At 37.0% G+C, this 13,112-nt stretch overlaps 1 protein-coding gene across 7 annotated transcripts in view; it reads left to right on the top strand.

The window, feature by feature from the left end:
* The window catches only part of ATF2 (activating transcription factor 2), a 93,645-nt gene extending 80,761 nt beyond the window's left edge, over positions 1–12,884 (top strand). For 5 of the 7 annotated variants that reach the window (XM_084642793.1, XM_084642790.1, XM_084642792.1 and 2 more), the window contains one exon: positions 7,313–10,430. In XM_084642793.1, the coding sequence (XP_084498919.1) occupies positions 7,313–7,539 (227 nt within the window). In that variant the 3' untranslated portion in view covers positions 7,540–10,430. Of the gene's footprint in view, positions 1–7,312; positions 10,431–11,516 lie in introns of those variants that run through there. The other 2 variants (XR_014713519.1, XM_084642795.1) reach the window with 2 other exon arrangements.
* Positions 12,885–13,112: the final 228 nt, after the last annotated feature.

The raw sequence follows: 13,112 nt of genomic DNA, 5'->3' as shown, positions 1-13,112 counted from the left end.
GCCTTTGGCACAGTGCCACACAAAATAATGATCTACAGGATTAGTATAATGAGTAATATGGTATGGGGATGATCTAGGTACATGTAAGTAGATAAAGAATGCGCATACACACCAAACTCATCTCTCTCTGTATAAGTGTTATGTCCAAAGCACTTCACAATATCTCTGAGAGAATTAAATAATATCTTAATTTTACAGATATTGGGGCAACACACACATAAAGTGACTTGTGCAAGACTATATGATGAGTCATAGCAAGTACCAATTAAAATGGTTTTAGTTAATGTTTGTGGTTGTGGCATGAATAGAAAATAACTTCAAATCTTTAAAAAAAAATTAACAAAGTTATGTCCTATGTACATCAGCAGCATGACCATGTTAGCTGAACTTTTTAAAAAGTATTAAATAGTTTCTTATCATCTTGTGTGGTATAAAAGAGGCAGAATTAGAATACTCCTGCAGTGCAAGGTATTGTGTGCTGCTGGGACACAGTTAATTTATATCCTGCGGACATGACTTTAACAATTCGGTCCACAATTTAATGGGGTTTCACTTAAAACGCACTTAAACAGGCAGAAGCAAACAATGGCATTGCAGGATTTTTTGACATTTATTTAGGTATCTTTAAAAGATCTTTTGAACAACTTCTGCTTCACATAGAGTGAAAAACACAAGTACTAGGTCCCTCTTTCTTACTAGCATTTTCCAGTTACTTTAAGTACCTTTCACCTGCTTCTGAGGCGAGAAACCAGAAAAGGCAAAAAGAGAAGTGATTACATTTCATGAGGCTGTTTGGAGGAAACCCTGAAGCAATGTAAGAGTTGTCAGTCAAGTATAAATTCATGTCATTCCCAAGCAGATATGCTACTGGTCAGTTGTTTAGGAAATTTCTTGAACAAGCCCTTAAACAAAATTTTTAAATCGTATGTGTAATCTACAAGAGAAACCTAAACCCTACGTTTTCTATCTATAGTCCCATCTCAGACCCAGTTTCAGGAATACGCTGCTGCAAAGCCTATATAGTCTCTTAAACTTCTTCTTGGTGTGGAGGATGGGGAGAAATGAGGGAGGATGAATAATCTTGAAGGGGCAGAGGGTAGTTGGAGAATTGTAGGTGTGAGGACATTACTTCTCTTTGTTAGTAAAGATTCAGGAAGCTTCCAGAACGCTAGATGATCGCATTTGAATAAAACTTAATAAAAATAGGGATTGTAATTGAGTCATGATTGAATCAAACATTTTTTGATTCCTGCTCTAGTTAATTGTAAAGAAACAATTGGGGTCCCGCCATTACAATAATTATGTAAATCCATTGCCTACAAATTGTTCAGGATAAGTCAACCCTTTCTGTGATTTAGCCACCACCCTAGAGAATTTTCTAGCTACTGTAGAATTGCCTAGATGTTGACCTACATATTCCCATAGTCCCCTTGCGCCCTCAGTATCTGCTTTTATCTCTGGAGACTTCATCTTCAGTATTGCACTCTGCACTTGACTCTGTCCGTTCTGTGCATTTGCACCAACCTTATGTAAGCTGTCACAACTGTGTGAATAACTGATTTTTTCGGTTTGCTGGCATTTCCAGAAAAAACAGCAAATGAAAAATTCGAAGGAAAAAAAAATTGGAAAGAGTGAAGTGTTTTGTTTGACCCAAAACATTTCACTTTTGAGCTTTATCTTTTAAAAATAAAATTGAAGGAAATCTAAAACAAAGTCATTTCAAATAGAAAAATCACAATTTTCATTTAGAAAATATGAAAATGTTGGTTTATATTTTCAGATTTTTTTTGAAAGAATTTTTCAACTAAAACAATATAGCAAAATTCACACATTCACTAAATGTTTTGATTGACCCAAATCTCCAGGTTTGGTCAAAAAACTTCAACCAGCTCTAGTCAGACTACACCTTTGGCAGAAAGTGTTGGCAATTTTTTCCCATTTGGATGTCTGACGAGTGTGTAGCAATACTTTTTAGTGTACCCAGAAGGCATTCGCCCATACTTCGAAGCTTGTTGTAAATTTCTTCAAAATACCCTACTTCCAACACATTCTAGTCTACGTGGTAGCCCACTTCCAAAGTGCGTGGGCAGAGCCCTCCTATCTATGAAGAAGACAGTCAAAATGAAGCAAGCCTTACAAGAATTGTGAAGTCACCAAGACTGCAGTTTTTCCTGAGTTTTAGTTAGAACCCATCAAGACCACTGAATTTGGACAAATTTACTCTGTCAATGCCACTCTGTCATGGTGGCTTCCAGATTTAACTGTTCCTACATTTGGATCTCAAGATGCTGGCCCTGACAGCTGGGCACATAAAAGCTAAATTGTTCAATAGCTGTGTCAGAATGCAATTCTATCTTTTTTTTTATACCCTGGGAAATTTCCCACCTCCATTTCTGGCTTCAGATTTAGGAAAAAAAGTTTCCTTTGGTGTCAAGTAGTTCTCTAAGTGCACTATATTTCCACTGAGTAGAATTTTTTGCTCTTCAAAGGGAAGTTCTTAATTCCAGCCTTTGTCTGCGGGTGATATGAAGGACTCACCAGGCAGGGGACTCTGAAGTGTGAGCAGCAGAAGGAGCTGGTGTATAGGTTGAGGAGTTTCTGGGACTTTCAGTATTTTCAGTCAATGGGTGGAGCAGTAACAGCAGCACCTGACAGGGGAAGAAGAGGTTTGTCAGCTGGGAGTCCCCATTGTACATCCTTTTCTCCAGTGATGCCCCATCCACTACCTCCTTAGTCTCTCCAAGAAAGAAGGGACACTTCACAGCTCTCCTGTCAGTTTCATAAAATGTTGTTGTTTTTTAAATCTCTTCATTTTGTAAAATACAGGAAATTGCATTGAAGTTTCCATTATTTTTCAGGGACAAATCTCTAACCTCTTTGCATCTCTCTTTTTATTTGGTTTTACATCAATAGAGGTTTGTATACTGCTTGAAATGGGGTATGGAATACCAAGGATGTGACCATTACCAAATGGTGCACGCTGAATGAATAAACTCTCTCTCTCTCCCACCCTTCCTCCCTCCCTGCTCCCCACCATGGGTGGCTACAGCCCTGTTTAGGGACTTGAACAGCTTTTGAAGCCATTTGTTCTATCTCCTTTTTCTTTATCTTGCTGCATTCCCTTGCCACATGATCTTTTGAGATGTGTGAAAACAGCCACCAGTCAGTGAGCTTCCCCTCCTATCCTGATACCATTTCTGTCTCCTTTGATGTTTGAAGCATCCATTTAAAAAAAAAGAACAAAGTCCACAAAAACATGCTATCTAAATTAATAGGGATTTTTTAGCAGTCTGTTCCAAAGGGTCAGCACTGCACTCTTGAAATAGGACTCATTCCGTAAAAAAACACCGTAATAGAGATTCAAACTAAATGTCTATCCCAAATTTAAAAAAAAAAAAAAGTAAGACCAAAAAAATGCCACCATGGGTAAAGAGTGGAGAGTAAAAGTGGTGAGAAGCAAAAAGGCGCAGTTTAAAACCTGGAAGTCAGATCCTACTGAGGAAAATAGGAAGGCGCATAAACATTGGCAAGTCAAATGTAAAAATATAACATGTGAGGCCGAGAAAGAATTTGAAGAGGAACTAGCTAAGGACACAAAAACTAACATTACCCTATTTGTTTAAATACATCAGAAGCAGGAAGTCTGCCAGAGTAAGTGGGACTACTGGACGATTGAGGTGCTAAAGGAGCACTCAAGGAAGACAAGGCCATTGTGGAGAAGCTAAATGAATTCTCTGCATTGGTTTTCACTGCAGAGGAGATCCCCACACTCAAGCCATTCTTTTTAGGTGACAAGTAAGAGGAACTGTGCTTGACTGAGGTGTCAGTATAGCAGGTTTTAGATCACCTTGATAAATTAAACCATGTTAAGTCACCAGGACCAAATGGTATTCACCTAGAATTCTGAAAGAACTCAAATATGAAATTGCAGAACTGCTAGCTCTGGTATGTAACCTATTGCTTAAATCAGCCTCTGTACCAGATGACTGGAAGGTAGCTAATGTAACGCATATTTTTAGAAAAGGCTCCAGAGGCAATCCCGGAAATTACAGGCTTGTAAGCTGAACTTCAGTGCAGATAATTGGTTAAAACTGTAGTAGGGAACGGAATGATCAGACACATAGATGAACATGATGTGTTGGGGGGGAAGAGTCAACACAGCTTTTGTAAAGGGAAATCCTGGCTCACCAATCTCTTAGACAAGGGTAATCCAGTTGACAGAGTACTTTAACTTTCAGAAAGCCTTTGACAAGTTTCCTCACCAAAGGCTCTTAAGCAAACTAAATAGTCATGGGATAAGAGGGTAGGCCTTATCATGGGTCAGTAACTGGTTAAAAGATAGGAAAAAAGGGTTAAAAATGAACAGTCAGCTTTCATGATGGAGAAAGACTAATAGAGGGTCCCCCATGGATCTGTACTGGGACCTGTGCTGTTCAACATATTCATAAATGATCTGGAAAAAGGGGTGAACATGAGGTGGCAAATTTTGCCACCTCAATACAAAATTACTCAATTTAGTTAACTCCAAAGCTGACTGGGAAGAGTTAAAAGGATCTCACTAAACTGGGTGACTGGGTGAGAAAATGGCAGATGAAATTCAATATTAAATTCAAAGTAATGCACTTTCGAAAAAATAATCCCAGCTGTACATTCAAACTGATGAGGTCTAAACAAGCTTTAATTACTCAAGAAAGCAATTTAGGAGTCATCATGGATAGTTTCCTGAACACATCTGTGCAGTGGCAGTAAAAACAAACAAAGCACCCCAAAACTAACAATGTTAGAAACCATTAGGAAAGTGATAATAAAACAGAAATATTATAATGCCACTTGAAAAATCCATGGTATTCCCACATCTTGAATTACTGTATGCAGTTCCAGTTGGTCCATCTCAAAAAAGATATATTAGAATTGGAAAAGATGCAGAGGACAACAAAAATTATTAGGGCTATGGTACAGCTTCCATGCAAGAAAAGATTAAGACTAGAGCTGTTCATCTTAGAAAAGAGACGACTAACGGGGGATATGACAGAGGTCTAAAAAATCATGAGTGATATGGCAGAAGTGAATAGGGAGTTATTTAGCTGTGCACATAACGCATGAACTATAAGTCATCTGATGAAATTAATAGGTAACAGGTTTAAAACCAACAGAAGGAAGTACTTCTGCCCACAATGTACAGTCAACCTATGAAACTCATTGCCAGGGGATATTGTGAAGGCCAAAAGTATAACAAGGCTAAAAAAATTAGCTAAGTTCATTGAGGATTGGTCCATCAATGGCTATTATCCAACCCATTCTCTGAGTGTCCCTAAACCTCCAACTCCCAGAAGCTGGGACTGGATGACAGAGATGGGTCACTTGAAATTGCCCTGTTCTGTTCATTCCCTCTGAAGCATTTGGGCACTGGCTGATGTCAGAGACAGGATACTGGGCTAGATAGACCATTGGTGAGCCCCAGTATGGCCACTCTTATACTGTTATACTAGTTAACATTTCTTTGGAATACATTTGCAAGGCTGCCTACTTGCATGTTTGTCTGACTTTGCTTCTATTCAAGCAATACTGTGTAAAACGGTTACTTTCTGTCTCTGAAAGTAATCCCTTCTTAGTGTGGATATAGGACTGCTATAAAGATCTCATTATGTTGTAGAATTGACTTGCTCATCAGTGAATTTTCATTCTTGCAACTGGTATTTCTGCACTGAAAAAACCTCAGCCCACAATAATCTACCTTCAAGGTTTTTTTGTTGTCCGTGCTAGGTTCTTAGTTATTATCGTAAACTTTGGTGTATCCTTCCTTGGACAGTGTTTGTGTCTTTGTTATCCTTTTTAGTTTTGGATTCAGTTTTTCTATGCATACCCTATTCAATAAAAATCTTTATTTTGATTGCGCCATTTTAGAATGGAGCTCTTTTCCTCCTTAACTTCTAGACAGGTGTCCGTCTCCATTTCAGTTATTAAGTGCAAAAGTAAATGCTTTGGAAGTTGCCGCAGGAGACTCAAGCAACATTCCAGGAAGCTTGGGATGGTACCAAAAAATCTTGCAGTTAAATTTATCATTCAACTTTCCATTTTTATGTGAGCAAAAACCGGTTGTGAACTGAAATTACTTTATCTGAAAGATACCACTTACCGGTAAAAAATCTGAGTTCCTCAATTTATTGTCACTTGATAATAATGCCTGTTCAACAATCTGACTAATCAGAAATAGAGATTACACAATGGAAGAAGAGATTTAATTAAAACACTAATTAATTTACCAATTATCACATATAAACATAAAATAAAAGTTTGATGTCTAAACAATGTTCTCATCTAAATATATGTGTCTGTCAGATAATCTATTAAGTGGATTTCACATCTCATATTGACTTCCTTATCTCCTAAAATGCCCCATATATATATATATGAACTTTCTCTGTTCTAAATGAAAGGATTGTGTTGTAAAATGTAACTGATGCATTTATTGAAAGAGTAATTCCTGTTAAATCGTGCCTCTGTTTTTAAAAAAAAAACAAAAAAAACCCCTATATTTGCACAGGAAGAAAATTTTTTTGTTTTTTCAATACTTGGATTTTCTGATAAAAAAAATTAGGGACAGGAATGTTTGGGTAATTCATTTGAGTACTTCATTGATTCAGAGCAAGCCAAACAAAAGAAGTTCTTGGATGTCTTCTCATTTTTAAAGACTTTTATATCATACATTAATTAACTCTTATTGGCAGATATTTAAGTGCTAAGCAAAACAAATGGAATTTCACCCTGTTGAAAGAATGAAGATTTTGCATATTGAAAACTTTCTTGTCCAACTGAGCAATAGCAATTTACTGTATTACAGAGAGTGATTTTCATAAACATTATTAATGATCAAACTGAGAATGATTCTCTTGCTGAATTACTAGTCAAATGCAGTATCTTGTGGTTTTTAAAAAATCTGAATCCAATTAATTCACATAACTATAGAACAGCTGGTGGCATTTAGACTATAAATACTGTTTTTCTCATATGTGTGCATCATTAGACTCAGGTGTTGTAGTCATCAGTTCCTGCACTAGATGGAAAATCAACCAAAATTAACTGTGGTTTTAAATAGGTGGGAATAATCATTTGAAAATGTACCTGTGTCCATAAATATTCTAACTTTCTATCCTGGTTTTGTTTATCAATAGCAATTATACTAAAAATAAATTTTTGAAAATGTCTTTATATATGTGCTATTAATTGTGATTATTTACAGGACTCGTATTGTTAGCTGAACATTTTTTATGCATATTTTAGAAAAAACAGCAAGTGAATTTTTTTTCTTTAGCTGCAGATAAAGATGACAGTTCTGAAGACATTTCAGTGCCAAATAGTCCACATGCAGAAGCTATTCAGCATAGTTCTGTCAGCACTTCCAATGGAGTAAGTTCCACCTCCAAGGCAGAAGCCGTAGCCACGTCCGTTCTCACCCAGATGGCGGACCAGAGTCCAGAGCCAGTGCTTTCACAGATCGTTATGGCTCCACCTTCCCAGTCACAGCCTTCAGGAAGTTGATTAAAAACTTGCATTGCAACAGTTTCTTAGATATACATTTGTGACTTTAAAGGGAAATCAAGACCAGTCTCCATCTAAAAAAATATGTAGCTTAAAATTACTCATTTTTAAAATTTAAATTTAAATTTGGCTTTAAAGATGGGCAAATGAAGAGGAGACTGAACAGCAGTTTCTAGTCTCCTTGCAGAAGATGGATTTTTTTTTTAAAAAAAAAGATGATTTACTAGTTATTTTCTGTGCTCAATGTGTAAAGTGTGTGTAAAGTACAATGTGGTTTATTTCACTTTTAATTTGGTATTATTTCAGCCAACTTTGGGGTGAATTATTAAAGCTCATCCCCTAGACTGTGATAGTAATATTATGTGACATTTTATACCAAAGTTCTGCATAGTCCCTATTGACTTTGTAATGTTGGCAAGGTCATAAAGCACTAGGCAAGAGAAAAAGACAGTAATAGTACATTTGCTTTTAGTCTTTTTGCCTTTTTATTGTTTTGCACATTATGAGAGAGAACATTGGGAGAAAATGTTTGCTTTGTATCATGTGTAGCATTTTGTTTAGCTTATTAACTGTTTTGTTTGGTTGGTTTTTTTTTGTTTTTTTTTTTAAATTGTTTAACAGGGCCAGTATGGTGTAGGGACATACAGTACTTTTGTGCACATACCTAAACTAGATGAGGGTCATTACTAACTAGATTTTCTTTAAAAACTGATGCCAATTTTTTCAACACTTTAATTTTAAAGCGGGAGCTTTATTTCTGCTGTCAAAACAATGGTCTACAACTACCCTTTGTTGGTAGGCTAGTAGAAAACAGTAAAAAGATATTGTACAATACAGGGTTATCAAATATGGAATAATTTTCATAGCTAGCTTGATACGTTGTGGATTTTTGAATCACAGACTAAGGAGTTTACTCATACACGAGTATGGATGCCAGAAAAGCCTAAAAAACCTTTGTTAAACACTTTTTCCCTTCTTCTTTATCATGGTCTTGTATTTGCAAGCTAACTTGTACTTAATTCTTGTGAAAGCACTGTCATCTTTTAGTAGCAAAATTTTGATACCTTTCTTGTGGAAAAATCAGTATCTACCATATCTTGGAAACAATGTAATTATAATGTGGCATGTATGTGCGCGTATGTGTGTGAGGATGGTTCAGTAGTTTATGCCAGCAATCTTTGCTTGAATGTTTAAAGATGCCTTCAATGTGATGCTGGCTGATAGATTGCAGTTTAAAAATGTTATTTACAGTGTGAATTTGGATAACTAACATTCCATGATGTACGTTTGTTTCTGATGAGATGATTGTAGGTACACTTTTTCTCATTATCCAGTCGTCTGTAAGATATTGAGTTTTTTAAATGTGCCATTACCTATTTGGATTCTGTACTCATGTTCAAAATACAGTACAATATTTTACAACAGATTATGTTGGGGGGAAAAAAGTAGATGTGTGCTTTCAGGTCAGAAAACTTCGTATAATAGCAAAAGAGTAGCAAATTTTGGCAGTAAGACAGGATTCCATTATGTATATAACAAAGATTTAATGCATTTATAATGGGTTGTGTAGTTCATTTTCTCTTCCTTCTCCATGCTACACTGTTTTAAATCTCAGTGCTATCAAATTCCTTATGAGATTCATTTTTAAATCTATGAAATGTAATTGGTAATACAGAGGAAGAACATAATTTGTATAATATACAATCATACTATAATCAAAACTGGACAAAGACATATCTGAATTGTGTGTATGTCATTTCAGTGCTGTAAGTGTGAAAATAGGAATTCTAAATATTTTGTATTTTAAAAACAAGGAAGTAATTTTTGAGTTGATAAATCCATATGTTTAAATACTTTTACCAGTTTCATGGGGGAAAAAGTTAGTTACTAAAAAATTCCGCAGTGGTAAAATATACCATAAGTCTTGTGAGAAGGGAATTTATCTCAAAGGCACAAAATGTGAATTACACAGGAAAGCTATACAGTTACTATGTTTCATTGTAATTTTGGTGAACTAGATAAAACCTCATTGGTTACAATATCATTCTCTTTCCTAAACACTAAGGCATTTTTTATCTTATTTATGCAAGTGATTTTTTTTAATAAAACTGTTGTGCCTGTAAAATAAGTCTACATAGGTGTGAGAAGACATGTAAGCATTTAACGAATGGGGTTGGGAAAAGAACCATAATAAACATGTCTGTGTTCAGCAAATAGAGAAAACAGTTATTAGTTGTACAACCATGAATTCCGTTTTGATACATGTGTCACACTACTTCTGTACTTATCATTTCAAGTCTTTACATTTTAACATTTCACAAACTGTACTGTTTTCTTTTATGTGCAATTTGCATGAGTAAATCATCAGAGAATAATCTTTTAAATTATGTTCCTATTTTAATGAAATTACAACTGTTCTAAAAAGGTAGTGGTGTACTCAGACTTCTTTCTCTAGGGTTTTTTTCTCTAATGGTTGTTAGCATTTATGTGGAACTCACCACTAAAGTGTCAGTGTAACATTAGATAAACATAGAAGAACATCCCTGTCTTCTAGAGAAGGAGTCAAATTCCATTCCTCTACCCTTGGATTCAAACTACTTTGTTTAGAGGAATTATTCTTCCATCATTAGTTCCAGGAGCGGAAGATGGACATCAGAAAGGAGTCTTACAACATGACCCGTAGGTCACTGATGTGGTTCAACCTGATTTCTGTTGGCAGTGAGTTCCATAGCAGAGTTTAATGTTTTTTTTGTCTCTCAGCTAATAATCTGTAAAGTTACAAAAGTAATGTAAATCTACAGCTAACTCATATAATCCCTTAATAAATACAGTAAGTATGTAGAAAATAGAGGTGGGCAAATACTACAAAAATTATGAGCATTCAAATTTAAAAATAAAATGTTCCCCTTTTGTTTGCTTTTTCTGAACATTTGGGTTGATTAAGTTTTATTCTCATAAATGTTTGTGGAAAGCTTATTACAAGTTTACATGCTCACTCTGAAAGTGGTGCATTCTGTATGGGTCACCCCTTAAAGTATAGAGCAGGGATCTGTAAGCTTTGTCCCACGGCCCGCCAGGGTAAGTCCCCTGGTGGGCCGGGCTGGGCCGGTTTGTTTACCTGCTGCATGCGCAGGTTCAGCCAATCGCAGCTCCCACTGGCCGTGGTTCGCCTCTCCAGGCCAATGGGGGCCTTGGGAAGTGGCAGCCAGCACATCCCTTGGCCTGCGGGCTGCGTGCCAAAGGTTGATGATCCCTGGTATAGAGATATGGTTCCCAAAATCTCTCCACAGAGCGCTGATACAGAGGCAGAAAAATAAGCAGACAGGAACCTGACTGCATCCTTTGAAGCTAGATTTGCGCACGCAATTATTTTGTGTAAATGTGATGAGAAAATTCAATTTAAATTCTGCATGTAGTCATTCATTCTTACAGAAGTTTAATATAGGAAAATTGCTTCAAACAAGGGCTACATGATAAAGAGAAATGTAACATTTTACTATTCTTGCTTTTCTCCCAGAGACATTCAGATACCCTTTTGCTTCATCAAACTCCCTTCCTGATTATAGGAATTATAGTCACCACCTCAGGAAAGAGAAACAATACCATGAGTTTTATGTGAAAAATCACTACTCACCACCATTATTCAAATATTGAGTGCAGGGTCAGACCTAAGTAAATAATTGACTGTGTGTGTATATGGTTCTGGGGCCAAACTGTGTGAGGGAGTTTGGTTTGAACTGAAACTGGATTTATTTGTTTTTTCTTGCAGGAACAAAAAACTCGAAAACATTTCATTCAACCCAAAACAAAATTTGTTCAAACCCAAAACTGTTTCATAATTAGCTAAATTCCTTTACAAAATGGATTTTGAAATGTCAAGTTTCATTTCAAAATGGTTCAAACACAGTTTTAACATTCAGTGTCAAAATGGCTGAAAGTTTAGACATTTTAAAATTTATTTTCCATTTCTTTTTCAGCTGTTGATTTTCAGTAAGTCTTGGTACCCCAAGGAAGCTCTAGAAGACAGGAAGAAAGTTAATGTGCCAATATTTAAAAAGGGTGAACAGGATGACCCAGGTAATTATAGGCCTGTCAGCCTGACATCAATCTCAGGCAAGATGATGGAGCGGCTGATACAAGACTTCACTGATAAAGAATTAAAGAAGGATAATATAATTAATGCCAATAAACATGGGTTTATGTCAAACTAACTTGATACCTTTTTTTAATGAGATTACAAGTTTGGCTGCTAAGGGAATAGTGTTGATGTAATATACTTAGACTTCTATAAGGCATTGACGAGAATAATATAAAATGAACATGGCACACATTAAATAGATTAAAAGTTGGCTAACTGATAGGTTTCGAAATGTAATTGTAAATGGAGAATTATCAAATGATTGTTTCCAGTGAGGTCCCACGGGGATCAGTTTGTGGTTCTACGCTATTTAACATTTTTATCAATAGCCTGGAAGGAAACATAGTCATCATTGATAAAATTTTCAGTTAGGAGTGGTAAATAATGAAGAGGACAGGTCATGGATACACAGAGAGATCTGGATCACTCGCTGTGTGGCTAACGATAAATTATACTTCTAGGAACAAAGAATATAGGCCATACTTACAGGACAGGAGACTATCCTGAGAAGCAGTGATTCTGAAAAAAATCTGGGGGTCGTGATCAATAATGAGCTGAACACCAGCTCCCAGTGTAATGCTGTGGCCAAAAGGGCTAATGCAGTCCTTGGAGCAGAGAGGTAATTTTATCTCAGCAGCAGTTGCACCAGTGCAAAATACAAAAATACTGTGTCCAGTTTTGTGTCCACAATTCAAGAAGGCTGTTGATCAATTGGAAAGGGTTCAGAGAAGAGCCACAAGAATGACTAAGTCATTATGCAAGGTAACCTATTTCCCCCTTTTTTTCCTACCCCTCCCCCCCTCCCCCTGACGTTCTTGTTAAACCCTGGATTTGTGCTGGAAATGGCCCACCTTGATTATCATACACATTGTAAGGAGAGTGGTCACTTTAGATAAGCTATTACCAGCAGGAGAGTGGGGTGGGAGGAGGTATTTTTTCATGCTTTGTGTGTATAAAAAGATCTTCTGTACGTTCCACAGTATGCATCCGATGAAGTGAGCTGTAGCTCACGAAAGCTTATGCTCAAATAAATTGGTTAGTCTCTAAGGTGTCACAAGTACTCCTTTTCTTCTTGCGAATACAGACTAACACGGCTGTTACTCTGAAGAATGATTAAAGGATTAGAAAACCTGCCTTACAGTGATAGATTCAGAGTTCAATCTTTTCAGCTTAACAGAGAGAAGGTAAAGGAAGTACTTGAGTAGTCTATAACAGAGATGGGTAAACTACAGCCCACGGGCTACATCCAGCCCATAGGACCCTCCTGCCCAGCCCCTGAGCTCCTGGCCCAGGAGGCTAGCCCCCGGCCCCTCCCCTGCTGTTCCCCCTCCCCTGCAGCCTCAGCTCACTGCGCTGCCGGCACAATGCTCTCGGCAGCGGGGCTGCAGATCCGCAGCCTGACCCGGTGCTCTGTGCTGTGCAGTGGTGTGGCTGG

The sequence above is a fragment of the Lepidochelys olivacea genome (genome assembly GCF_965140295.1).
Source record: "Lepidochelys olivacea isolate rLepOli2 genome assembly, chromosome: 11".
In the NCBI taxonomy this organism is placed as follows: domain Eukaryota; kingdom Metazoa; phylum Chordata; order Testudines; family Cheloniidae; genus Lepidochelys; species Lepidochelys olivacea.
Note: the sequence above shows the minus strand (reverse complement) of the source record. Positions and strands in the feature narration are given on the sequence as shown.